Here is a 26,504-nt window from a genome sequence, read left to right as displayed (position 1 = left end):
GCGGCCAAAACTCTAGACGCGTTTTGAGCTCAAGAGTCGCCCAGCAGGACCCGTGCCACCCCACGAATGGATTTCCTGTTCCAAAAGCAGTCCATTGGCGGGGTCACACGTTCGGTTCGAGTCCCATTTGACTACTTTGGCGCTCAAAACGCGTCCGGGAGTTTGACCGCCTCCGGACTTCTTCGGACTATCGCTCTTTCAGAATTTTGAATTTCCTGGCACTGCCTCACTGTGTCGAGGCTTTACTCTTATTTGAAGCAAAAAAGACAGAGAGCGTTACGGCAGACCAGGGCAGACGCCTGCAGACGCTGTGGTGGTTGTCATATCACCTCGCTTCCTGCTCTAGGACCTCCAGGACTTCCCCGACGACTTTCATCGGAGATTGTTTCAGCGACAGTCCGTCGTGCTTTGGTGTCTTTTCACGGCGAGGCCCGGCTAGGCACAGTGGGCCAGAAGACCGGTGGAGGCGGCCGAAACTCCAGACGCGTTTTGAGCTCCAGAGTCGCTAAGCAGGACACCGAACGTGTGACCCCACCCATGGATTCCTCGCTCGGAGAGCAATCCATTGGTGGGTTCACAAGTTCGGTTCGAGTCCTGTTTAGCGACTCTGGAGCTCAAAACGCGTCTAGAGTTTCGGCTGCCTCGACCGGTCTTCTGGCCCACTGTGCAACGGGTATCAAGCGGGAGCACTTCTCTTTGTGCGGAGTCTGCAGAGTCGCACTGCCTGCTCGCCGCGACAAGACAGCCATCATTCAAGGAGACCGACTCGGCTCGAGACTTTCCCTTCGAGTCACGGATGGAGAGCGCGCGCTGCGCAGCCACCGATACCAGTGTAGCAGCCGCCGGTTTAACTTACAATTACAGCGACCGCTTTGCAATTAGGATGATGAATTAATCCGACATGAGACGAGAGACGCGTGCGACGTCGGTGTTCCTCAAGAACGACAAATCGCTAAATAATTTGGGTTTTTTTGTTTGTGCAGCTTTGGGGGTCCAGCTAGGAGGAACAGAGGACGATTATGAGGGGACTTTTCTGCAAAGGTCTTCCCCCAACCACTGAAAAGTTTCTGCTTTTTCGGGGGGAGGGGGGGGGAGTTATGTTGAAATGAAATAAGAACTGATGATCTAAGATTGATACTTTATTCTGTATTGGAAATCTTTGAAACATCACTTTAATCTTATGCTAGATTATTAACAAAATTTATACTCCTACCTACTATCACAAGACTCTATGAGAGGCAATTTAGAAAACAATTTGTTGCGTTTTCAATAAAATGTCAGAATATTTACTTATCTTCATAATTTTCTAGCACATCAGCCAGATGTTCATTATCTCTTGGTTTCTTGTGAGTCTTCTTTCTATTGTTGGCCTTCTTTCTCTTGGGAGCCATAGGTTTCTTAGGACCATGGTCTTGCATGGAGCGAATACCCTGCAAAAATTTTTAATTGCGTTGGTGAATAAATATTGTGCAAGAAAATTAATTATTAACAACTGTAGATAATGAAAATATGAGCATGAATTTCTAGGCCTACCTGTTTCTCTAAGTATTCTTCAATCTTATCATCATCAACACTTTCAACAGCTATACCACGCCAAAGCTTTTGGAATTCATCATCAACAACTAATTGAGCTGTGCGATCATTGTAAAATAAGATTTTCTTTTTGTCAAGTGGCCTTGTAACATAGATAATTTCATTTTGAAGATGCTGCATTAAAAAAAATACACAAAATGGTTGAGTAAAATGTGGAGAATTCATGTTCACAAAGATGGAAGGGGACTGTTGAAATCAGACCAAGACACCCAAGATGCGGATTGTATTGGAATTGTTAAAAGAAATGACTTACCTTTAAGGCCTTTTCACAGTTCGGAAGAGATTCTTGCACATCATCTAAGAGGATGCCACCAAGTCCTTTCAGGTCATGTTGCTTTAGAATACGTAGTAGTGCTTTCTTGTCACGGATTTTGTACGGTGGTTTGAAGAGAAAACCCCCCTCAGGAGTTTGTTCTAGTTTAGGGTTTTGAATTAAAGCTTCTGTCAGGAGCCACTGGGATTTTTGAGAAGAGAGAAGAACATCACTTTATTCAAAGGTTCAGTGAATTAAAATTAAAAAGTAAAGAAAAAAATAAGACAACAATCTTATTACCTGTTTCACTTTAGATCCTACATCAAGTTGATTGGTTTCATCTAGTATTTCTTCTAAGGTAAGAGGATGATCATCACCCAGCTGGTGTCTTTGTTTCATATGCTTGACAATTTTTGCTAATACTCCAAACTTGTACTGAGTACTCCCCGACATGCTCTTGTAACTGCAGAAAGATACAAAACATTGAAAGAAAAAACATGGATCGCTTGGTCAGTTACTCACAACTCAACGAATCTAGCGACTCACTTAACATCTCTAGGAGGAGCAGGCGACGGTGCTGGAGGAGGTGCCGTCTTCGGTTTCTTCTTGTCATCTTTGACTGGACCCTCTGGATCTTTACGTTTCTTCTCAACACTGCAGTGAACCAAAATAAAACAAAAATAAACATTTTGGAGGCCATAAAAGGAAATTTGTCACATACGTCGAGAAATTTGGCACATATGGAACAGGTGCAGAGATGTAACCTCACAGAACAATACTGAACATGACAATAAAGATACGTAGGAAATAAGAGTCAATTTCATGAGACCAGACTTGAAAATTAGGGGCAGGTTACAAATAAAATGAAAAATATGCTAAAATCACTCACGTTGGAGTAGAGTAAGCTCTTTTCATAAAGAGCTCACGCTCACGAAGCAGTGCTGGATCCATTTTCGAAATGGAATGAACCTCTGTCAGACGTGAGTGAGGAAACGACACTCCCTCAACAAGGGGCCCCTCAGAAACCACTCCAAAAACAGAAACGAGTTTGACAGTTGTTCAGTTGTTCCAACAAGGTATCCACCCCAACCTCAAAATAACAACAAATGCTTTCTTCTTCTCCTTCTTCTTCTCGTGAGGCGATTGTCCTTTGTTGATGTCGTCTGTGTTCGTCTGCAAACTGTCGGCTTGTCATCGGGACGCGGAAAGCACAAGGACCAGTCTATTTAGTTCGTGAACAGAAGGGCAGCAATCGTTTATTTATTCCTTGCGTTAAGAGTCGCATCTACCTTCACTGTCGTTCAAAGCGAATAGCGCTTTTCTCAGAAAAAGACTTGCCGCCTGGCGCGAAAAGTCCGTCCTCAGCTCATCTCAGGTTATCCTAATAGGCCTTATTTTGAAATTTAAAAAGAAGGTCACCGTAAATTAATATGAGGTAACGTGGTCCCTATCTTCTGATTTTAACCTTTTCTTTTCTTGTCTTGGGTGTCTGATTCGCTCTTATTCAGAGTCAATTTGTGTCATCGTATCGTAATCCAAATCCTTATTAACCACTCTTTCAGCACTGCAAATGGGGCTGAAACTGAGACAGATCATGCGTCCAAGCCCTCTGGTTTGAAAGAGTTAAAGATATGTGGCTGGGACATCAGCAGTTGCGAAAGCCATATCCTAGAGTCTCAATGTTCTCAAAGAGTAGAATGCACTGAAGATGACAAGCTGTGTTCATTTTGCTTGTAAGTCAATGGCGTGTTGAAAATAAAGTGACATCTCGACAGTCCTGAACTTATCTTTTGTCTTGTTTTTCATTCTGAGATTTTTCTTTTTGTTTTCAGATACAACCGGAAGCTGGATCTTCCTCACATTCCAGAAATGGTTTTCCCCGAAAACCTCCTGAGATTGGAACATGAATCTGGTCTCGGCATTGAATTCAATGCCCTGGATGCTCTGCGAAGAGTTGATAGTGGAAAAATGACTGTGGAAATCGCTTGCGCAGAAGAATGGAAGGCATCAAGGTACTTTCAGCATGAAGTGTTTTATTACAAATTTTCTTGTAATGGTCATAACTCTTTCATTATTATTTTTTCAATTTACAGATCAGATCAACCACACATTGAGCAGAAAGCCAAACCATTTGACTGGACTTTTACAACAGATTACAAAGGAACACTACTTGGAGAACTCAATGCTGTTCCTTCTAATATCAACATTGATATGGAAGTGTTGAAAAAGCGAGAGCAAATTTTGTTTTATTCAGATGTGACTCTGTTTGAAGATGAGTTGCATGATAATGGAACTGCTGTCCTCTCTGTTAAGATTGTAAGATTAAGTTTAAACAGTGCTGTATTTAATTTCAATTTCTTTCCCTGCAACTTTCAAGTTTTATTATTTTGTTTCAGAGAGTGATGCCTACTGGTTTGTTTGTGCTTATGAGATTCTTCCTCCGAGTTGATGGGGTATTAGTCCGAATAAATGATACTCGTTTGTATCATGAGTTTGGTACCTCACACTTGATTAGAGAATTTACAAGCAGAGAGGGTGACATTAAAGAGATGAAGGTAATAATTTCTTTCTCAAATTTTGAACTGATATTCCCCCTTGTTTACTATTTTATAATGTTGTGATATCATTTCAGATCCCAACAGCACTAATGGTGGACCCAAATCAATTTTATGAGAGTGTGCCGATAAAGGCAACATCATGTGAAATGCTGAAACTTCCATCAGCATCCGCAAAACCAGAACTGATTATTGATACTGTGGCCTCTAGCATCCAGACCACAGCTACTATGAAGTGAAATTGTATTGTTCATTGAATTTAACATGAAATTTATTTTGATAATGTGTTACTTTTTATTTATACATCTGTTACATTTCTTTAAAAAGAGAACCAAACAGAAGGGGAAAAACCCATTTAGTGTCAAATATTGGCTAACAGTCAAAACCTCATAGAGGCACAGTACTAAATAAATAGTCATGTAATAAAAAACAAAACAAAACATGAATCCATAAATTAACATCACTCAGCAATATTAAAAATAAAATGAAGTTGTAAAAAGGAAGGTAACTGATTGCATTCGTTCAACTATACTATCCTCAAGAAGACTGGTACTATCCCTGACTTGTTGCTCCCTCAAACTGGGAAGTTGGTGAAAAAAAAATTGTTATTTTTGATAATGACCATGATGAGTATGACATGAACTGCCTGGTTCTACTCACTTGTTGCTTCAGTCACTGTTGAGAACTACGCAAACGCCTTGCAGGATCCAATGACTGTTGTGTTCTTCTGTACTCAAATCTGCCACAAACACCAAGCCCACTCCCATGGCATTGCGTCTGAGTGATGTGGTGTACACCGGTGTTTTGATGGTGTTCTGAAACATTGTGAAATGGAGGTTTCTTAATGGTAGAAAAACACACAACCCAGCACAGCTGTTTTGAGGTAATTGACCTACCTGCAGCTTGAGACGGTGTGCTTCAACTGGGATAACCATGACAATCGGTAGTTCTTCCTGTAGAACCTTTGGAAACGACCGGGCCAGGCACTCGTTTTCCATGTCCCACCGCGCACCTTCCAGGTAAAGGCCGATCACGTAACAACCTTGATCAGGGCGCTCTTCTACCTCGTCCAAGGATTGATACTTAGTGACAGTTGTGTACATGACAGAGCGATCAAGTGGCCACCCATTTTTCCTGCATGCCATTTGAACTAATGCAGCGAGGTATGACTCAGGGATGTGTAACCCTGACAGCCAGATCACCATAGGATCTCCACCTATGGCCTGCAACATTCAAAGAAGAATGAGAGAAACAGGTTCCACACAAAAATTGAACTTTAAATGTTAATAAGTTCATCCCTAGCCTACCCAATTATGGTACTGTTCATTTCGCTTGATGAAGTGTTGCATCCAGTTTCCTAAAGTCTTGCAAGTAGCTGGTGCACGCTTACGCCACTCATTTGGAAGTTGTCCATTGTACAAGGATGATGCCACATTATCTAAAATCGAATTCATTCCAATTTCTCCTGCAAGGGCCTGAGAGGAAAACATGGAAACAGGCAGTTCTGTAAAAGTGGTCAAAACAGCAGTTAATCCATAATTAATACTAGTGAGCAAACCTTGCGAAGTGATGTCAAAGTAGACTGCATACACTGAATTAGGTTGTTGAAGCGAGCAAGCTCTTGCAGAAGTACTACTATACTTGGAGTGATATTCATTTCTAAACCCTTGCGGACTCTGGCCACTTCATACTGAGGCGGTAACCTTTCTAGAATGTCTTTGGCAACATTGTCAATATATTCCTCCCGGCTCACTCCAGCAGATACTTCTCCTGTAATGTCAAAATGAAGAATCAAGATTTACCTCAATTTACAGATCAGACTGCAACCCATCAAAACGTCTAATAAAAAAAATCAAACTACAAAAATTGAAAAGCACAAAAAATGAAGTGCCTCGGGCACCTTCCGACCTGAGTCCAATTCCATCCTATTGGCTGCAGTAAAATGAAGTATGAGATAAGTTAAAAACAAAAGGCTACCAAGTCAAAAATCCAGTAAAAATATTTTTTGGGTATTATTATTATCATTATGTAAAAGTCCATAGTGTAAAAATATAAAAATATAGTTAAGTTGATTTAAAAAACACATTTATGTATGAAATAATTTACATAGATGAGTACTTGTAAAATGTGTTTTACCAGTCTGAGGTTGTAGTTGGATCAGGTGGTTCCACATTTCTTTCACTGCTTGGGAGAAGTATCCTATTTCAGCATTAGCATGCAAACCAAATACATTAGGACTGTTGATCAATGGCAGCTCATCAATAAAATCTGAAAAATTGAAAACATTGTTTGATAAGACGTATGTAAAAAATATGTTCACTCCAATGAACAAAATTACTCACTAATGTATTCATCTTTGCCAGAGTCTTGTGGAATGTGGTAGTCTACATTTTCATCTTTATAAAAATGGAACGGTTGGAATGTATCAAACAGGAAATCTCCCATATATTCGTCCATGTATGTAGAAACAATGCGGCGATCAAAATTATCTATCACACGACCTCCATACATGACTTCCCCAATCAAGTACTTCAAGCTTCCCCAAGGTATTCGAGTATCCTTGGTATTGTGTGCTTTTGTCAGGTAGGTGTCCAATATTTGTAAACACACATTGAAGTCAGACTCATTGAAGTCGTAACAGATGTTCCAGCCTATTTTGTCATATTTTCTTCTCTCCTGTAAAGAAAGCATTTAAATAGCAATGTTCTTTTTTTAAAAGGCAAACCAATTAGGAGAACTAGATGCAAAAGCAAAAGATCAATAAAGTCTTGTTTACAAACCTGTACGACAGCATGGAAAAATGCCAAGACATAAACAAGTTTCTTAAATACTGGATGTGAGCAATGCTCCAAAGAATTTTGAGAGAGTTTAAAGTAAGTACCCCTCAGGTTCAATTTTAAACCGTTTGGAGGCTCTGTGACCACTGTGTGAAAAGGTAACAAAGACACATGTAAATACTAGAATAAGATTACAGGCAGTAAGGAATAAAAGTGCAATTGTGCATGGTGGAACAGAAGGCGTACCTTTGAGTGAACGCTGCAGTATGCTGATAGGGAAGCCTGGTGTAGGGTCGGTGGTCAACCAAAGACGGAAGTCAGGATGGGGCTTGCCTGTGGCTTCTAACTGCTTCTCCAAATCTCGAAGGAACCGCAGCAGCAAGTGACAATTTTGAAGCATCAGCCATTGGCCTCTTGATACAGCTACCTCCAGCAAAGATAGAGCCAGCTGTTCTTGCCCTTGGCCAAGGGAGAGATACTTAAAGCGACCTCCACCACTTCCACAGCGTTCAGCTAGTTTCATGAGCTCCGATGTAGGATCTGAGCCAGGACTCAAAATAAAAACTACTGGCATCTGAGGAGAACTTTGCTCAAATATATTGTCCAGGCTTATGACAGGAGGCATGACAAATTCCTGACCCATAGTCTCTATGATGTATTTTGTTACGGCTCGATAAACTCTATCCACACGGAAACATCGAATAATCATGAGTTTCTGGAATGGCCTTATTCGTTCTGAATAGCCCATTGGAAAGGGAACATCCTCTGGTGCATCAAGGTCATACCATTCTTCCCACACAGATAAATTATTCTCTATGTCATTTGGCAGCTCGCCAAAATCAGAACTGAAATCTTGAGATAACTTTAGAATATCAGTCCATCCAGTAAGCCACTTGTCTGGAGGTGGGCGAGAAGGAGCTTCAAGAGAAACATTTCCTTTGATGAAAAAGTCCAATTCAGTTTGATTGACAGTTCCTTCAGCTTTTTGAAGCTTCATAGCCATTTGGAAGGAGAAAAGCAGCTTGTGTTTCTCAAAAATACCAGTGCAGCCATAATCATACACATTCTTTGTGAGTGTCACTATGATATTGGAAAGGCGACGAGATAGTTGAGTATGTGGAAGTGCCTTTCGAAGAGAATAGGCAAAAACTTCCAGATATGATGATAGAGAGTACTGATACATTGCATTCACAGCTGCCATATCTGACAGTAAAAAGAACAGCATGGCCCCTCTCCCAGCCACAGAGCGGTATCCATCTCTCAGGCCATCGATGTCAACAGCAGTTGCTGCAGCAAGTTCCAGTTTGCTAGTCACCTGTTAAAAAATAAATAAATAGAAAAATTCAAAATAAAGAACGAATCATTTTCACAGAATATAAGACTGCTTCTTTCTTTTACCTCTGTTGCCTTAGTTTTTGTGTTTTCTAAAGTTGCAATGAGTTCCTGATTGTCCAGCATATTTCCAGATGACGTTGTTAGCTCCAGGAGCAGGGCATCCTCCAACTGACTAAGAAGATTTTTATTTTCAAATGTTTCTGCAATCAATTCCTCCCTCCTCTCTTCTAGGTCTGCCCTTTCATTCCGCACAACAACACTCAGAAGCTGGTCTTCGAGGCCCTGAAGAAAAAAAACAGTTCAAAATGTCCTATTGACACCGAAGCAAACATTAAACTTGAAAGAACTGGGATGTTCTTACGGATAGTGTGACAGTGTAGTTGATGACCGTGGCCTTCGCGTAAATGGCCGGATTGAATGGAGGATTGCTCAGCTTGGTTGTGAGATATAGACGGAACTTCAAGTCAACATCAACTTCCAAATCACCCAACATGACATACCGTCTACCAGGAGGAGCTGGAAGTACAAAGTTATTGTGAGAAACGTAAGGCATAGGTATTAAAATTTTAAAAGAATACTTATTATTATTTTTAAGAAAGGTGCATACTTTTAAAGTTTTTGGAAAGAACATTTTCAATGACGGGATCAATGTAGTCATCAACATCTTGAAAGAGGACAGGTTGCCCCAGTTTGATGCCCATTTCCAATTGTTTTAAAAAGTCAGCATCATTGAATGTGAGCACCCTTAAATTGTTTCTTTCTTCCTTCCGCTTGATCCAATTCAAGGCCTGAAAAGAGCCCAGCCAATTAGATTCTTAGATTACTATGCTGTATTTAATAATACTTTTCAAACAACAGTTTGCAAGCCACACCTGCTGTTGAGGGTCAATGCATAATGGGAAACAGTTACTCTGAGTTGTGAGAATACCATTCTGTACAGACAATTCATCTGGAGGCAGCCCTTCAGAGGTCCACTTGCTAATTTCAACATCAGTTGTAAGGTGTTCTTGAGCCTTCCATGGATGGGTCAAGGGAATTCCCTTTTCGAGAAGACTCTGCTCCCAGTCTTCATGAAGCATGGTCTGTCGATATTCAAAGCTGAATGGGCCAGCATATGATAGGAAAGCAGAAGATAGGAGGCAGTTGCCGAGTAACTGCTTCTTGTCTTCATGCAACTTTGCCAGATCAGTGGTCCATCTGGAAACAAGCAAACCAAACTGAGTAAAGCACCTCAAAGAAGGAAATAAAAATAATTTTCTAGCTTAATACAGTACCTTTCATTTTCTGATCTCAGGCCGGAAAATAGTTTATCAGCAGCCACTAGGCGGCGTTGCATGATGTCAGCTTCTTCCTGAAGTTCATGGGCTTCACTCATTGCAGCAACATACTTCTCATTCAAATCTGCCAAAACAGCTTCAACCTTGGTTATTTCACGGTTTAAATTGTCTAAATATTTTGTGGCCTACAGTAAGAAAGTCAAGATTAGCAGAGGAAAGATAACTCAGTTTCTAAAAATAGATAACACTGTACTACACTTGTCATTCACCTGCTTAAATTCAGTCTCAAGAGCAGCAACCTTTTCCTTTTTAGGCCTCACTTCTTTGTACACAGCACAGTAGCCCAAGACAGCTTCCACGAATCGAAGAAGGCCATATCCTGCTTTGCTGATTTTTTCCATTCCTTCCAAATTGCATTTCTACCGAATAAAACACAAATAAAAGTTACCGGTAAATAGATTGCATCATCGCACCACCTGAGAGGGAAAATAAATAAACCAGACAAATAATATTCTCCTCTTACTTTCATGTGAGCTTTCACTGCTTGAACTTGTTTCTGAGTGATGAGATCACAGTTTAATTGCTGAAGATTCCTTAAGAAGTTTGGGTCACTCAGCATTCCCTTTGCGGATTTCCAGTTAACTTCTTTAATGCCCTTGATGATTACAACACATTCACACACCACCTGTACAGCCTCTGGAGGTGTTGCAAAAGATCTGAAAGGGAGACATCACAGTACTGCTAGTATACAATAGAGACAAAAATGGAGAAAAACTATTTTTTCTTGTCCTTCTTTTAAGAAAATAAGATTAATAAAAGAAATAGGATAATGATGAAAGCCTTGATGAAAGCACACTCAAAGCATAACATACCGCTCCTCCCAGTACGCATCATCACTAAGCAGCATTAAAACATGAGAAAAGGGTTGTGAATCTCTAAATGTAAAAATTTCACCTGAAAAACGTTGCAGTCAGCTCTTACCTTATTTCTGTAATGTCAGACTTTTCAAGTTCTGCAAGTGCATTTCGGGCAGCTTCAAGAGCAGGCATAGCTTCAGCTAGTACTTCTTCAGCTTCGCCCTTCTCGGATGCAATAACCTTGGCCTGTTGCTCGATTTCAACACTTTTCTCAGTGGCTTTATCCTTCTTTTGATTAGCAGATTCCGTTGCTGTAAACAGAACATATCAATAAAATTCAGGCACAGTGTGGCAGTGAGACATATTTTAAATTATCAACTCACCTTCCTTCACTTGAGCTAAAAGGACATTGCTAGCAGCTTGCTTTTCAGCCACAACTTTCTTCTGAACTTCTAGCTTCTTGTTCAAAATGTCCAGTTCAGCGCTGGCTTCTTGCATTTTCACCATTCCTCCTTTCAGTCGCTCACACTGAAAAAATAAAAGTAAACACAGCATGATAGAAAGACTACCGCCTTCATAAAATACATCTCAAAGTTATACATTGACAATACCTGATGGTCAATATCAGCTGCTCGGACATCCAGTTGATGTAAATAAATATTGATGAAATCCAGATAGTGCTTTGGGGTGACATAATTTTTCCTCCTCAATTTAATCAGATAATCTTGGCAGTATTCACGAACTGATTCGTGGGTGTGAACCACGTGTTCCACAATGCTATCTCTATGTTCTTGAGGCACTTTAGGGTTCTGCATCGGCAAGAGAAACAGGCACAATTTAAAATTTCATAAATTTGGGTTCCTAATTTTTTTTTGACGCAACAGTCAAGTACTTACATCTGTGAGGAAGACATGAGCCACTGCCAAAAGAGCTTGTGATGGCCATGGAAACAGCCAATCAATGTAAGTATTATTCACAAGACCAGGAAAACTGCGGCACCAATTGCGAAGATTTTCTCCAGATGGAGACATGGCTAGAACTATGTGGAGATTGTTGGCACAAAGATCCACAAAATAGTTCCAAACTCCATCCCTTGGAAAAAAAAATTATATATGTACAGACTTTTATCTTATTTTTTTTAATGCAGCAAAATATGTAGGACATACTTGGTTACTCCATAGCCAGCATCCATTGCAAAGGATCTTACAGAGACCATAATATTTTCTTTTTCATCATCAGAGAACAGAGCAGGGATCATGCCAATAGTCAGGATGTTGTTAATAAACTCAAGGAATGCTGGAGACAAATATGATTACTTGTTTCTCATGAGTTAAAGAAAAAATTAGTAATTGGAAAAATACCATTACCTTCCTCAACAACTTGGGCTGCAGTGAAGAGAAATACCACATTTTTTCTATCCACACCCAACAAATAGAACAATTTCTTCATGTCTTCCTTGAACATGTATTCATTGTAACCTCGACTTAAGGATATTTCAAAAACCTCACATCCTGTCAAACAGTATTGATCAGTTCAAAAAAAAAAGAAAAAATTAAACCCTCATTTTTACAAACTATGTCTTTTGGTCTTTTACCTGCAGCAAAGGCAGCAAGTTTTGTGATACTTTGCTTCCCACTTCCACCAACACCAACAACTAAGGCATGACCACGATTAATGCGGAGAGCTCTATGGACTCGTGTTATGTGTTCCAAAGCATCATCAAACAAAACTAGATCCATCTTTGAGTAGGATTCATTGTAAGCGACAAGTAACTGTAGAGGAAAGATACGGTGTTAAAAATATAGCAAGAGCTTGAGCAAAGAGAGGAGGAGAGGCACCATAAACTTGAAGCTGAATATTTATCCAATATTCTGGAAGAAAATTTGTCTACCTCTTGAAGTAGGTGGTACACTGCTTCATAATCTATCAGGTCTTCATAACAGCGAGGGTCGTCATCATTGATTGCATTACGGTAATCACCGAATAACAGAGGATCTCTTAAAACATATTCCTGGAAAGTCATCTTTTCCCTGGTAACATGCTCAGCTTCCTCTTCTTTCAGACTGGCGCCCTCTTCAGAGCCTTCCTCTGCTTCAGCATCAATATCCGTAGTTGCAATCTGGTCCGCACTTCTTGGCTCTGTTGTCTAAATATTAAAATTCAATTGTCTCAGGCACTTAAATTATGAAATCTAAATATACTAGTTCAGCAATTAAATGGTTCATTACTTACATCAACGAGTGACATTTCCCCTTGGCTTGGTAAGGTTGCTTTTTTGTCTTCAGGAAAATATTCCTCTATCATCTTTTGCATCTCTTCTTGCATCAAACTTTGATCCTTCCATGCAAAACCACAATAAATTTATTACACAACAACATATTTACAACTTTCAGGAAAGTAGGGAAAGAAATCACTTACCTCTGTTGTAATTAAGCGATCACAAATTACCCTGGTGAATTCATTTCGCCAAACTCTGACAAATTGTCTCGTTTGCTCAAACAGCTCAGGTTGCGTCAAAACCATACCACTACATATGCGTGACAAATCTCTCAGATTGAATATGTAATGGAAGCGAGAGGGAGTAGGAGGCAATTGTAATAATGCAACCTGTAAGGAAACAGAAGACCGATCCAGTTAAATGAGAGAAGCGCTTGACAAATATTTCAATAAAATTTCTCATTGCATCCTCTACCTTATACAACCCAAGATTGATATTGACTACAACAGGGACAACCCTTTGAATTTCTTCTGTGAATGGCTTGGTGTGGCCAGCAAGAATAGAATTGTAAATGTACTTCAAGGTTTCATCTGATGGGAAAACCAAACTCATGACTGAAAACAAAGACAAAAAGCGCGGATCCACAGCGTTCCTGCCACCCCCTGCAGTTCCCATTGCAGTAAAAAAGCCTGGAAGGAAAAAAATAAGTATTTGTAAGAACAGAAGCTGAACACGGAACAAAAATGGTTTCGCACTGTAAATCTGGTCCTAAATACACACATATATCTTTGAGCTGCTTCCAATTAAGATCTTTCCCCCGATTATACATGCCACCCCTGTCTAGCAGAAGTTTTAGCAATGCTATGGGCTGCTGAGTCCCATAAGTATCAACCTGAAATTATGATAAAAAAAGGCATTTTCAAAGTGATACAGAAGACTTGAGGAAGATACAACCAGCAATATCCAAAGAGCACTTTACCTGAGGCATGTTCAGGTCATCGATGAAGATCACAAGCTTTTTCCCAACTGGTGGGCCATAAATCTCTTTTGTGCGTTTTTCCACAGCAGATTCAAGGGTGCGTTGAACATCCATTGAAGTAGTTCGCGATGAGAAGTTAACATTCAGTCTGGCCTGGAAACTCAACAAAATGAGATTAAATACAGCTTGCATAATTACTTAAGATAAACAAGGATAAGGTTCGATGAAACTTACAAATACTTCCTGATTAAGCTGGCGAAGAAAATCCAACATAATAGCTGACTTTGAGGTTCCTGTATCACCAACTAAGACAACCGGCCTTTTTACCTATTGTCAATGAGAAGTGGAAAGTCAGTCCAAGCTTACTAAAGGTCTCTAAAATGTCTACCATTTGCACAAGAAAAATTGATGGATTAACAAAATGAGAAGAGCATACAGTACCTTGCGAAATATCCGATCCTTAAAGTAATGCTAATGCAGCAAGCACAGAGTAATATTCTGGGTAAAATAATTGTTCAAACAAATACAATAAATCTACCCTTTAAAAAAATGCAAGCTTGCTCAAAAAGACTACTGGTAAGAATTAGACTCACCTTCAACATTAACCGAAGGAACCAAGTGGTGCGTTCTGTATCTATAGTAGGTACAAGAATTTCATTGAATCTTTTAGTAGAATCATGGACATATTCTGGAACCAACCATTTCCATGCAAACCACTGCCTTTTTTCTATGTCAAAGAAGTAATCAAAAAGTGTTGGCTCGGACGCTGGAAGATGTTCTGATGAAAACAAAAAGAGACAATGATATTAATTGAATAGGAACGTGCATGGACATGAGGATTGTGTCTAAGAAGCTTACTTGTAGAAGCAGGGTTCTCTGGAGTGTCTTCAAATGACATGATTCCAGCTGTCTGTTTGACAAATTCATCAAATGGTTTCCTGCTGGCAGCAACTAGGGGGGCTCCGAGTGAGCAGTACAGAGCTTGAAGGAAGATGCACTCCAGGAGCTCGGCCTGAGCCATCCGCTCCAGCGCCACCATGGGATCCTCCCCTTCGTCCTCAGGAGGTGCCTCCGGGGCCTCCTCCTCGGGGACGTGTCCCGGTGGCAGCCGCGGGTCTGGCGGTGGTGGTGGAGGCCCCGGCACTGGGGCCTGCTCCACCTCCTCTTCATCATCTCCCGTCCCCAAGTCGACAAGCTGGATTCGAGGAATGTCCTCCTCATCGTCTGGGTGAGGCACTGGGACTAAAGCATCCAGCATGAAGCACAGCTGGGTCACCTATAAATACCCAATAAGGAATGTAGCACGCAGAAAATTTTAATTCAGCGGGTGAGAAATCAACAACACATCAACAGGATCGCACCAAATTTAGAGATGTCTGGGGAACTGCCATCACCAAAGGATCGCCCTCAGTCGAGCCCTTCATTCCTTCCAAGATGTAGCGGAGAGTATTAGGCACATAGCGATTAAAAAGTGCAGCAAATGAATCCCTTTCATTGGGGTTGGGCCGACTGGCAAGCCACCTGTGCCAGTATGGCATGTAGCCAAGATTTTTAGGGTCGACATACACCATACCCGCTCGAGAAACCGTGGCCGGGGAAGCATACTGAAGGTCTCCAACCTGTGAGGTATTTATTTTGCATGAGTGTCTCATGGTATAGACTAAGGAGACAATGCATTGAATTTTAAATTATGTTGACTTACCTCAAATAAAAGTGCACAATGAGGCTGAAGGCGGATACGTTCTCCATTTGCCAAAGTGAGTAGTTTATTATCGTCCATAACCGAGTTCATATTCTCAATCCACAAGGCATCTACATCTCCATCGAAGAGAATGTAGCGCCGCTCTTCTTTTTCTGGCTGCTCTAAAGGTTTGTTTATTTCTCTGAAGATATTCGACAGGAGGCCGTCAGTCCAGTCTCGAGATGCTGGGTCCAGAATACCATACAACTCCACGACAGAGCATGCCTAACAGAGAAATAATACTTTATTATTTTTAGTTGCATCTTTTAGACTACCAATTTATCATCTGAAAGAGTGAACTATTTTGAGAAAACCTTGGGATTCAATATGAAGAGCCTAGTTGGGAGGCCCAAAGCATTTTGTGCTTTCACCAGTGTTTCAATAACAACAGTTTTTCCGCCACCAGTGGGCCCAACAATCATGGTTGAATGGCGAGTCATCATTGTTTCATACATCTGAACAACTTTATCAACCTGCAAGGCAGAGTACGAATGCAACAGTAGTCATTAAAACACACTGAACGAATGAACTTTTGATAAAAGAATTGGCATTAAATTTACCTGGTCTGGTAACAAGATGTAACCATCACTTTGTAATGCCTCTTCAACAGCTGCATTAAAGTCGGGGTATGCCACTCTGGGACATTCTAATCCAGGAAACAAGTCTTTTATCAAACCTAAGAAAAGTGGTACGTCCTCAAAAACAAATTTAGGTAAATTCATATCCCTGTAAAAGGAAGAAGGATTACAATTTTGAGAGAGAAGGAAATTTGAAAGAGAAGCAAGATATGTAATTGTTGCATCTGTTTCATCAGAACACCTTTGATAAGACTTTAAGGCAGTGATGCACTGACATACCTGAGAGCCCTCATGAGCACCACATTTTCTGGGAGATCAGGAGAGCCTCTCTTCAGCTCTCCAGCCATGACCAAAACTGACTTTAACGCACGTAGGCCAAAGTCATAATGGTTTTGTTTTGACAACTGGCCTTGAGCAAGGTGATATAGAACTGTCATTTTTTTGGCAAGCACCTGGTGAAAAAAGAAGAAACATAAAACAATTACACACAGGAAAACATCAATAGTGATACAAAACCATTAGAGTCAGCAATGACCTTAGCTTGCAGGAATCCCTCAGAAAACAGCATAATGAGGCAGATTTGTTCCAAGTCCGGTACTATGCAAACAACTGGACGAAACAGAGCCTTGACAGATTCCGGTAACTCTGTTCGACCAGCATAACCAGGATTCATTGTAATAAAAACACCAACTTTCAAATCCATGGCTATTTCTTGGCCCTCAAACTGCAGAAGAACAAAAATATACACAACATAATATAAAATATATTTTATGTAAAGAAATATATTATAGGTTTTTTCTGTTACATATCTTACATTGAATCGAGACATTTTCATGATGAGGGCACTGCGAATTGTTTGCAATTGTGTGGAAATAACGGACAGAACAGAGATGTCAATCCGGTTGAACTCATCAAAGCATCCCCAAGCGCCACACTGACAAAGGCCGGACAAGATTTTACCGACAGCTTTGTAGTCCATACCTTCACCACAATTTGTGACCATACACAGCAAACCCAAAGCTTTAGCCAAATCTTTTGTTGTTTCAGTTTTGCCGGTTCCAGCTGGGCCTGCAAGTTTAAAATAGATAAAAATATGTTTTGGCTGTTCATGGCCTTTTTTGATGATTTAATGAGTGCTTCTCAGATGAATGTAGCATCAATACCTGCTGGGGCTCCACCAAGTTGCATTGACAAAGCTTGAGTTATTGTAAGATAAATGCGATCAGTCAGTGGTGTTATTACCAAGCGGCCGTTCAAGCCCATGTACTCATATCCATAGTCAAAATTTCCTGGATAGCAGGTGAGGTACAACATTAGAAGTCTCAGTAGGTATACAGAAGTACGAGATTCTAAGAACTCAGGGTACCAACCTGTGCACTGCACAACTGCAAGGTTGTCTACTTCTTTTACCCAATAGAATCGTAGTTGACTCTCCCAGTTAAACTCATGAGCATCCATAACACTATCTCTGACAAAGTTCTCAATGATGTCCCTCGTGTGGACATCAATAATTAAAACAGTGTTAAACTTTTTGCGCTCATTATTAGTAAGATTTTGACGAACCATCACCACCAGTTCATCAAGCTGGTTATTCATCTGCTCAAGGTATTCTCTCATAGCTTTTTTGTTTCCTTTCTTTATCTTATCAAAAACATTTTCAACTTCAGCAGTCCACCAAACTTGGTTACTGGCCAAAACAACCATGCCTTGATAATCCAGCATCCACTCGCACCTTAAGAGTATTTGAATATTAATGTAAGAGAGAAGTGGCAAAATATTAGCGGAAAAAATTAGAGACTAGCAAAAATCTGCACCTTGGTCTTCTCACTTTTCCATAGTTATAAATTGCTTTCTTTGTTATGTACTGGTTACTTCTCCGCATTTCAGCAAGAACATTGTTCATCCATTCTTCAACACGACCTTCAGCAAAAACAGGGTTTCGGAACTCCATTACTTCTCCTTCACAAGAGATCATTGCAGACGCAATATCTCTCTCTGAGTTATCTTTTCCAAGGAGCAAACTTGCAATATTATCGAACATCTGAAAATGAACAGCAACAGATATTGCAGGTGCAACCTAAGCAATAAAATACAAAAAAATAAAATTAAAAGACTGCTCACCTTCACCATGTGCTCCTGACAACAAGTAATTTGACTGCTGCCTAAAACTGACAGCAGCTCATCATCAGAAAGGAAGAAAAATCGTGGGAATGCATTTCTCTTGGATTCTAAATATTCATTCAACATTTTTTGACAACGTTCCAATCCATAAGTCAATGCTTGAAGATCTGTCAATCTGCCACTTGGAACAACACAACAGTCAAGAACTTTTGGGTTCCGTGCTGTATCAATCATTATCTGCAAGTGTTAAGTATTGGTTACTATTATTCAAACTATGGGTTTTTCTGTATTTGATATTTAAAATAAACAAAACTTACTTTTCGGTAACTTGCATCAATGGAGTCGAATTTTTTTGCTTCCTCAGGAAGCTGATGTCTAATGTCACCACCAACAAAGATTCCCTCTAAATAAAGCCACTTCCTCTGGACACTCAACCATTCTTCCAGAACTTCTCCTATTATTGCAAGATTTTTCTCCCACTTTTGCACAATTGTCAAAAATGGTCCAACAAACCTGATCAGAAGGATATCACATCATTCAGATCAAAATTTTATTTTACTTCATTAAATATCAAGAAGAAGAAGAGATACTTACTGAGAAGCTGACATGCTCTGTAAGCTCATTGTGTGCTCATCAAGGGTTTGTAAAATTTCATCAACAGCTGAAAGTACATAGCCTCTGTCTTCTGATCCTTTCTGATGCCTGGCTAAACTCAAAGTTAATTTAGTCCAAGTTTCAGATATATCTTTGACGCCTTTCTCTATACTAAGTTCTTTCACTGCATAGCCAATAATCTCTAGAGCTACATCAGTGTAACGAGCCAAGTCCATGGCAAACATGTTTTCCAAAGTGAAGCGATCTGCAGCCATATCAAAATGCTCTCCAGTTTTATCCATAAGAGACTTCCAGTGTCGTTCACGCATGGCTTCATTTTTCAGCTCAACATACAGAGGCACACAACCTTTGAATTCTTTCATTCGCTTTTCAAGAGTTTTTGCAACTTCTAACTGTTTAGCACCTTTTGGGAGCTTCCTCCATTCCTTCAGGAAACCATCCATTCCATCAACCAGCTCCACAGGATTGAGATTAACCCAAAGAGTTTTAGACCAACCATCTCTAGCCGCCTTTTGAACTTTGTATAGTTGAAATATCAGCTCCATGTGGTTGAAGTCCTCTACAGTTGAGAGGAAATTTGAATAATCGGTCAAAGGGAGGTCAAAGAGTCTCTCTGCTGTTTGCATGTTTGCTTTTTTCTTCAGAAGTTCATCAATCTCTATTTTGTACACATCCATGAGCTTGAACCCTTTTTCAAGATCATCACCTACAGAGCCTGGTCCTTCCGCAATGAATTTCTCCACAAATTCATTACATTCGGCTAAAAAGTCATAAATTTCATCTTGAGTTGTAATAGCAAATTTAGCCTTAGTTTTCTGAAGATTACGAGACCGCAACATTGCTGCTACGTACAGTTCTTTCCAGGCTTCTGGCAGAGTCGCAGCAAGAGCTTCATCATCTTTATTCACTTCAATGTTGTGCGCACGTAGAGTTTTGTATCGCTCCATCACCTCATTGTACAGCAGCTCAGCACTAACATTCATGCTCAGCACTGTGCAGATGGTCTGGAGAACCAGTTTGAAGGACTCCAAGTCTTGTATTTGGCTCTGCAAGTCCTTCTTCATGACATTCAACTGACTAAAAAAGTCATGAACCATGTTGTGAGTGTTTTCTGAGAGGTGTTGTCCAAGGCATGCTTTCCATTCATTGGCATGGAATTTGACTTCATTCATCAATGGAACAAGATTGATTCGAATGCAATGAATATCTTGGTATGTTCCGATATCATCTATTTCATTTATAAGCTGCGAATAGTAGCTGAACTTTTCATCATACTGCAGCAGAGTTGGATTCTTTTGAGCAAATCTGTCACAAGTTACTACTTTGTCAAAAGTCCACAGGTTCCTGTATGTTTTCCACCTGAGAAGGTACTTATGAACTTCTTCAGTTAGCCTACGAGCAGTCTCCAGTAGTTTTACAACCATATCAGTTATCTGCGGAACTTGACCAAGATCATCAAACATGGTAAATTGATGAGTCTTGTCAGAGTCTGGTCTTCGCTGTTGAGGACATTCCAAACATGTACCATGCATCCATCTGGGAAAGGACTTGAGCCTTTCTAGAAAGTCTTTGATGCTATGAATAATTATTTTATTTACTTCATCTGTTGTGGGTATCATTGACACGTCGGGCACAGCTAGGCGAGTTTCAACTTGGAAACAAGCCGTGTTTCCCACAAGAAAATGCTCAAAATCCATGAGGTTGCGTAGGACAAACTTCACAAATGTAGAGAAGGTGCGACTCTCCCAGTACTGATAAGAATGAGCCATAACAGGTGCACGGCCAGTGCTTGTTTGCAACACCAGACCTTCCAGTTTCATGAGCACTGGCCCCAGATCACCATATAATTTCATCATTTGCCGAACACTTTCAGCACGTTTCAGGTCCATCTCAGAGAAAAAATCTTTGCAGCCCAGGCAGTCTGTGCTTTCTTCATGGGATTCCACAAAGAAAAGGTTGTACTGCTCTAATTGCGTGAGTCTTTGGGCCACCTCCACAGACACAGCTTCCATTTGACTCACAAGCGACACAAGGTTTCTTAGGACTTGTTGGCAGCCTAGGGCAAAGTCACAAACTCCTTGAGAAGTCCAGTTGATTCTTGAAAGGCCAGGCTGCATTTGCTTCTCAACTTCTCTTAAATGCGATTTCACAAATAGGAGTTGAGGTATATCTAGTCGATCTACTAGATTGTTATAATCAGACACAAGTTTGCAGATTGCTTGATAATCTGCATGGAATCGATCCTTTTGATAAGCTACCATTTTTATGGGAACCGGCAAATCATATCCCAGAATTTCTAAAAGTTCAGCTTCAGCAATGACACTTAGTAGATCAGGATCAAAATTTACTTCCAGTCTTAAATTGTTTTCCACCAAAACTGAGTCTCCTATGAAGTCTTCCCAAGTGAAAGAATATGATGGTCCAGGGAAAGTCATTTTTTGATTGCTTCCAGTTTTCGATCGTCCTCTTGCTGCCCACTTTAAGCCAATGGCTACAGAGCCCAAGCCCATTCCTTGAGAAGCTCCCTGGCTGACAGACATCATGCTTTGTCTGGTGGTCATGGCATTGGAGTGACCAAAACGTGTCATGGATGATTGACTTGAAGTAAAAGTTTGTTGTGATCCCATTCGTGTCATGCGAAAAGATGATCTTTGCAGCCCCATATTATGTCTTCTTCCACTACGGGCAGAAAATTTGTTGTTTTTCCGAAAACATGCGTCTGTTTACAAAAATAAACACTTTTTTAAAATCCACAAAATTAATTTTTTTTCAAATTCCAAAGGGCAAAGAGATGATTTATACTCACGCACGCTCTCTTCCAATCTCATAACATTTCTTGTCATGGCTTGTTTTATATCTTCTTGGGCTTTGGTGACCCACGAATCTAGACGACTCAACTCAAATTGCTGCATTTGTTTACCAACTTGCAAATAGTCAGCAAAGGCCTGGAAGAAAAGATAAAGAATGGAAAATAATGTCACATTAGTTCTGGACCATCCTCCAAAAATAAAAGGAAAATAAAATAAAACAGTCGGTATTAATTACCTCTTTCATTAATTCACACTTTTTCAAGTCCTCCACAGTTTGAAAAACAAGGACAGGTCTCTTTAATGTTTGAAACAGAAGCCTCTCCCAGAAAATGGCCCCAGCCACAGGTGGTTGATTGCGTAGGAGAGGAGGGTGTCGTTTACCTTTCTAAAGCCAAAGATTACAAATCTGTCAAATAGGCTGGCAAAGATGGAATAAACCAATTTAAAAACTTTTATTTGATGTACAAAAACTATGGTTATTACTTACAGTGAATATGTGTTCAATGTTAGACACCTCCTTACTAAATTGCTGCATAATCAAGTCAAACTTGGTCATAAGCTGTTCTTGAATAGCCTTTCTGGTTTCCATATGTTTGAATTTTAGAAGCATCTCAAGAGCCTCTGTGGACGACCTAAACAACGAGTTTAATATTAGGATAAATCATAAAAGTGTTCCTTCTTATGAAAAAAATAATCTAAGATCAGATAAGATAATATTCCTGCATACCTCAGAGCTTTAAAGGATTCATCAATAAAAAATTTAGCTTCCTCTTCCAGTCTTTCAACGTGGTGCCTAAAGGAGCTCATAAGAGCATCCCAATTTTCAGCATAGCCTCTAGAGAAGATATCAAAATCCGCACTTTCAATAGGCACTACTAGAGCCTCGACCCTCTTAACAACAGCATCAATTTGAGCTGGATCGCTAATGATTGATTTAAGCTCTTGGCCAAAAATATTTCTAAACTCTTGAATATTCTAAAAAAAAAAAGAATAAAGTATGTAAAAATAATATATACTGACACACTAGTTTTAGAGTCAATAAAGAGAACTGTTTATCTTTACCTTTGATACCTCATGAAGATTCCCACATACTTTGGCAATATAATCACTGTTGGAGAACAATTTATTCTTATCAAACTCCCAGCGTTGTCCTTTACCAGAAGCTTCAATACGAGCTCGCGTATCCATGTAACAGCTGCGCCACTTCTGAAGCATCTCTTCAGCCTCTTTGGTTTGTTGCAAAATCTGCACCAGAGGAAGCCTGGAATTCAAAATTTAAAATATCAAGAATTGGCCCACTTAGTACATTGAAATTAATTTGTGTAGTATCCTTTCATACTTAAAGAGTGTCTTGACTTGAAGAGCTGTTGATGCTTTAGTACATAGAGTGTTTGAAATGCGAAGCATTAGCGGCACCATTTGGTCTTCATTACAATAGAACCTTGACACAACCCATAGCATGTGAAGACCATCTATGAGAGCAGGCAATGAATCTCTCACAGCTCCAAGATCTTGATTATGTTCAACTGTCTGCAAATAAAAACTTTAACTAAGCAAACAAATCAGGACATAAAAATAAAACAAAGAGAAAAAACTGACCAGAGAACTTTACCTTGAAATGGCGTACAACTGTTGATAGAAATTTCACATTATATCTTGCCTGCTCATAAGTGACCATGAACTCAGATTTAAAGGTTTCAAAATATTCTCCAATCTTAGATGATGCAGCAGCAAGAACATCTAGAATCAATACTACCGATGGTGCCTTGAACTGCTCAACCAATAAGCTCAGTCCAGCATCACGTTCTTGCCAATACTCAAATTCTGCAAGTGGACCTTCACCAACAGGTTTCTGAAAATTAATTAAAACTCAATTAAAAACTGATGGCATGAAAACACAGAGATGTATAAAACAAACTAATAGTTTGATTTTTACCTTTGCCATGTACCCATCAATAACAGATACTATATGCCTTTCCCACTGTGTTACAATGCTTTCAAGATCTGCAACTAGAGCAGGATCTTCCGCCAAGGTTTCAGGGGTTGCCCCTTGAACCCATAGAGCTGGAACAACTGGAACATGCAACGTGTTGTCTCCTTCCAAATGCTGAATAGTCCTAGAGGACAGAAAAACATCCCACATTAAATATGAAGTAGTTTTAAATCTTAAGTATGGGGAATACTTGATTTATGTACCAATCCACAGAGGATATGAAGGACTTGATATCACTGAGCAGCTCTTGTTTGGTGGGCATGTTGCCTGTACTGGCTGTGTCCTCTGATATGCTCTCTGATTTCACATCATCCGAGTGTTTGCCTGGGCCATCCCCACTGGCTCCAGCGCCAGCACCAAATGATGCTACGGACGCTGATGCCGTTGCAGCCATTGCATTCAATGCCGACGAGGTCGCAGATATCTGTTGCTCCTCGGCAATTTGAGCTGCTTCCAGCACTTCTTGAGCAGATTGAATGGTCGCATCTAAGACAGAGCCAGTTTCCTGCTTGGCAGTTGGCTTTGGCTTTTTGGACGCCTTCTCAACCTGAAAATATTAGATGTAGAATTGAAACTATGACCAAAACAATGTAAACAATAACAATAGATGTTGCATTCCAACTACCTTCAGTATGTTTAAGCACATTCGGCGATAATCTGATGGCCGTTTGAAAATAGCACTGCTGACAACTGAATTCGTGTCATGTTCACCTTCCCCTGAAGAGGTTGGTTCCCGAAATTGCCTCTGGACCAGAGGAATGTATGCCTTGGAAAAGCAAGATGTAAGTAAAGTATCAAAGAACCCCAAACACTTCACCCTCGGAAAGATAAAGCCCAGTGCCCAAAACAGAACCAAAATTAATATTTTTCTACCTTTTTCAAAAGTTTTGACACTGAACCAATAAAATTGGAAGTGGTGCACCCCACAATAAAATGCTTGGGCATATCTGCAATTGCATCTCCTGGCCCTTCAGGCAGGGGAATGCCCTCTTCAGATATACGGAGAAAGTAAACATATTGGCGCCCAGGAGCTGCTCGTTCATTTTCATCCAGCATACCCAAATGCCCGTGAAGTTGAGGGGCATGAATTACCCGCTCAATTGTTTTCTAGAAAAAGCAATACTTGTTAGCTCAAAACATGAGGAAAGCATATTTTCAAAACAGTCAGGAAGAACTCACAGAGACATAAATGAATTGTGGCTCAGGAATTTCTTCAATGGCAGGAACCATCTCCACAGCTAAGGTGAACCAAGAAACAAAAATATAAATGATGAAAACATGTCAAATTTTTTCTACAGAATGCAAAAAGGGGGCAAGGGTTACTAACCAGTGGGAGGGCTTTTCCGGCCTTTTTTTGTTTTCTTCTCTTTTTTCCCTTTTTTTCCTTTCTTGCCCTTCTTTTTTGTAGGTGTTTCTGGAGCTTCAGCATCTTCTCCGACATTTTCTCCTTCACCCCCACCTCCTGGATCTTCTAATTCTGGGGACGGGCCTTGATCTTCTGAAGACATGTAGCCAACATCCTCCTCAGCTTCATCTGGCTGAATGTCATCTTCAGGTAAAGCGTCCTCCTCCTCAGCTCCTGAAAAATATGGCCAAAGGTAAACCAGATTTAAAGTCTGCCAAATGGGACTTGATAAATTTGAAAACAAAAGCAGAAAAAGATCTGACCTTCTTCAAGCGTAGGAGAAGAGTGAGCAGTGCCACCCTCTGATCCTGTTGGAACCTCTGGAGATTCAGAGGTGTCCCCTTCTGGGGAGTCCTTTTCCTCTGAAGATGGCTCAGCTGGGGACGGCTCTTCTGCTGCCTCCTCTTCCTGAACCCCTTCTTCCTCCACATCCTCCTCGGGGCCCACTTCGGTTGGTGATTCAGCGGCTGGATCAGCTTCACTTATTTCGATCTGAAGCTCTGTCTCTGGTTCGGTTGGTGCGGGGGGAGGAGATTCGTCTCTGCCTTTCTTCCCCTTCTTCCCTTTCTTCGCTGCTTTCCCACCTTTCGCAGCCTTGGCAGCCTTCCCACCTTTGCCACCTTTGCCCTTGCCTTTCCTGATGATTGTCTCGGGCTCCGGTTCTGGGGGTGGTGGAGTTGGAGGCGCGACTGGAAACAAAGTCTCTCTATGAGGCGAAAAACAAACATCAAATCACAACCACCTATTAATGAAAAATACCTTCTTCTGCAACGACAATTTCCTCTTTAACTATTTTCTCATAGTATGTCTTGTAAACGAAAAACAATTTCCTTCCAATATCATGAGCCCCCATGATGTCATCATCAAGATAGGAAAGTAAACGGTCCTCCAGTTCACCATCATTTCTGGCCAGCATTTCATCAAACAAATCTTCGTCATCCTCATCAAGGAAGGCCAAAGCCCTGTCTTTAACCCAGTCCAAGCGATAATCAGCCATCCTGACAACCCACTACACCTGAAACAATAAATGCGAAATACGAATTGACACTTGGCCCTATGAATCTGCTCAAGATGCGTGCAAAGAATGGCACACCAGACTCTCAACCAGCGACATGTTAATCATGAATTCGTAGAAAATGGTGCCACTGGTTGAGGTTAGGCAATCACACCGGTTCTGGAAACAGACCAACCTTTCGTCAAGGGTAAGGTGGCATTGCACAGACCCTGAGAACTTTTCATCCGCACTCAAATTCTTCGTGAAACATGTCCAAAAGAACACGACCACTGACGGTCCAAACTGAGCCGACGGTTTCGCTGCCAGAGTCCGCCTCGTCTCTCGGATTGTTTACAAACACGGCCATCGTTGCCGGTCGGGTTGCTATGGAGGAGGGGGAGGG

The 26,504-nt window shown here is 40.6% G+C and overlaps 3 protein-coding genes across 3 annotated transcripts; 1 reads left to right on the top strand and 2 right to left on the bottom strand.

The window, feature by feature from the left end:
• Positions 1–1,121: 1,121 nt before the first annotated feature.
• LOC117647963 (general transcription factor IIE subunit 2) lies at positions 1,122–2,973 on the bottom strand. The gene is made up of 6 exons (XM_034389980.1): positions 2,736–2,973; positions 2,393–2,500; positions 2,147–2,309; positions 1,847–2,047; positions 1,534–1,707; positions 1,122–1,430 (listed from the first exon to the last, which is right to left on the bottom strand). Exons 1-6 carry the CDS (start codon positions 2,795–2,797, stop codon positions 1,287–1,289), a joined length of 852 nt encoding a protein of 283 aa, XP_034245871.1. The 5' UTR covers positions 2,798–2,973; the 3' UTR covers positions 1,122–1,286.
• Positions 2,974–2,997: 24 nt separating this feature from the next.
• On the top strand, positions 2,998–4,684 carry LOC117647962 (TIP41-like protein). The gene is made up of 6 exons (XM_034389979.1): positions 2,998–3,281; positions 3,409–3,579; positions 3,679–3,858; positions 3,940–4,162; positions 4,243–4,401; positions 4,479–4,684. The coding sequence occupies exons 1-6, from the start codon at positions 3,277–3,279 to the stop codon at positions 4,638–4,640; spliced, it is 900 nt and encodes a 299-aa protein (XP_034245870.1). The 5' UTR covers positions 2,998–3,276; the 3' UTR covers positions 4,641–4,684.
• Positions 4,685–4,819: 135 nt separating this feature from the next.
• LOC117647961 (dynein heavy chain 10, axonemal) lies at positions 4,820–26,461 on the bottom strand. The gene is made up of 62 exons (XM_034389978.1): positions 26,298–26,461; positions 25,867–26,122; positions 25,371–25,796; positions 25,030–25,281; positions 24,882–24,940; positions 24,576–24,809; positions 24,328–24,468; positions 23,906–24,249; positions 23,646–23,826; positions 23,322–23,561; positions 23,049–23,239; positions 22,772–22,970; positions 22,437–22,684; positions 22,197–22,341; positions 21,945–22,094; positions 21,706–21,844; positions 18,879–21,618; positions 18,602–18,797; positions 18,285–18,521; positions 17,978–18,204; positions 17,534–17,895; positions 17,327–17,452; positions 16,978–17,231; positions 16,699–16,887; positions 16,443–16,615; positions 16,146–16,311; positions 15,900–16,058; positions 15,547–15,810; positions 15,206–15,463; positions 14,703–15,120; positions 14,438–14,622; positions 14,286–14,315; positions 14,079–14,171; positions 13,845–13,997; positions 13,646–13,757; positions 13,340–13,554; positions 13,066–13,254; positions 12,880–12,984; positions 12,539–12,793; positions 12,242–12,419; positions 12,015–12,158; positions 11,814–11,943; positions 11,544–11,739; positions 11,259–11,456; positions 11,031–11,175; positions 10,772–10,958; positions 10,314–10,506; positions 10,060–10,209; positions 9,788–9,975; positions 9,386–9,710; positions 9,121–9,301; positions 8,875–9,029; positions 8,577–8,795; positions 7,425–8,493; positions 7,182–7,324; positions 6,744–7,077; positions 6,538–6,669; positions 5,960–6,171; positions 5,709–5,876; positions 5,298–5,624; positions 5,062–5,216; positions 4,820–4,980 (listed from the first exon to the last, which is right to left on the bottom strand). The coding sequence occupies exons 2-61, from the start codon at positions 26,102–26,104 to the stop codon at positions 5,070–5,072; spliced, it is 15,414 nt and encodes a 5,137-aa protein (XP_034245869.1). The 5' UTR covers positions 26,105–26,122; positions 26,298–26,461; the 3' UTR covers positions 4,820–4,980; positions 5,062–5,069.
• Between the last annotated feature and the right edge of the window lie 43 nt (positions 26,462–26,504).

Source organism: Thrips palmi, unplaced genomic scaffold, assembly GCF_012932325.1.
Source record: "Thrips palmi isolate BJ-2018 unplaced genomic scaffold, TpBJ-2018v1 HiC_scaffold_3, whole genome shotgun sequence".
NCBI lineage: Eukaryota > Metazoa > Arthropoda > Insecta > Thysanoptera > Thripidae > Thrips > Thrips palmi.
This window is presented reverse-complemented; position numbering and strand designations above follow the sequence as displayed.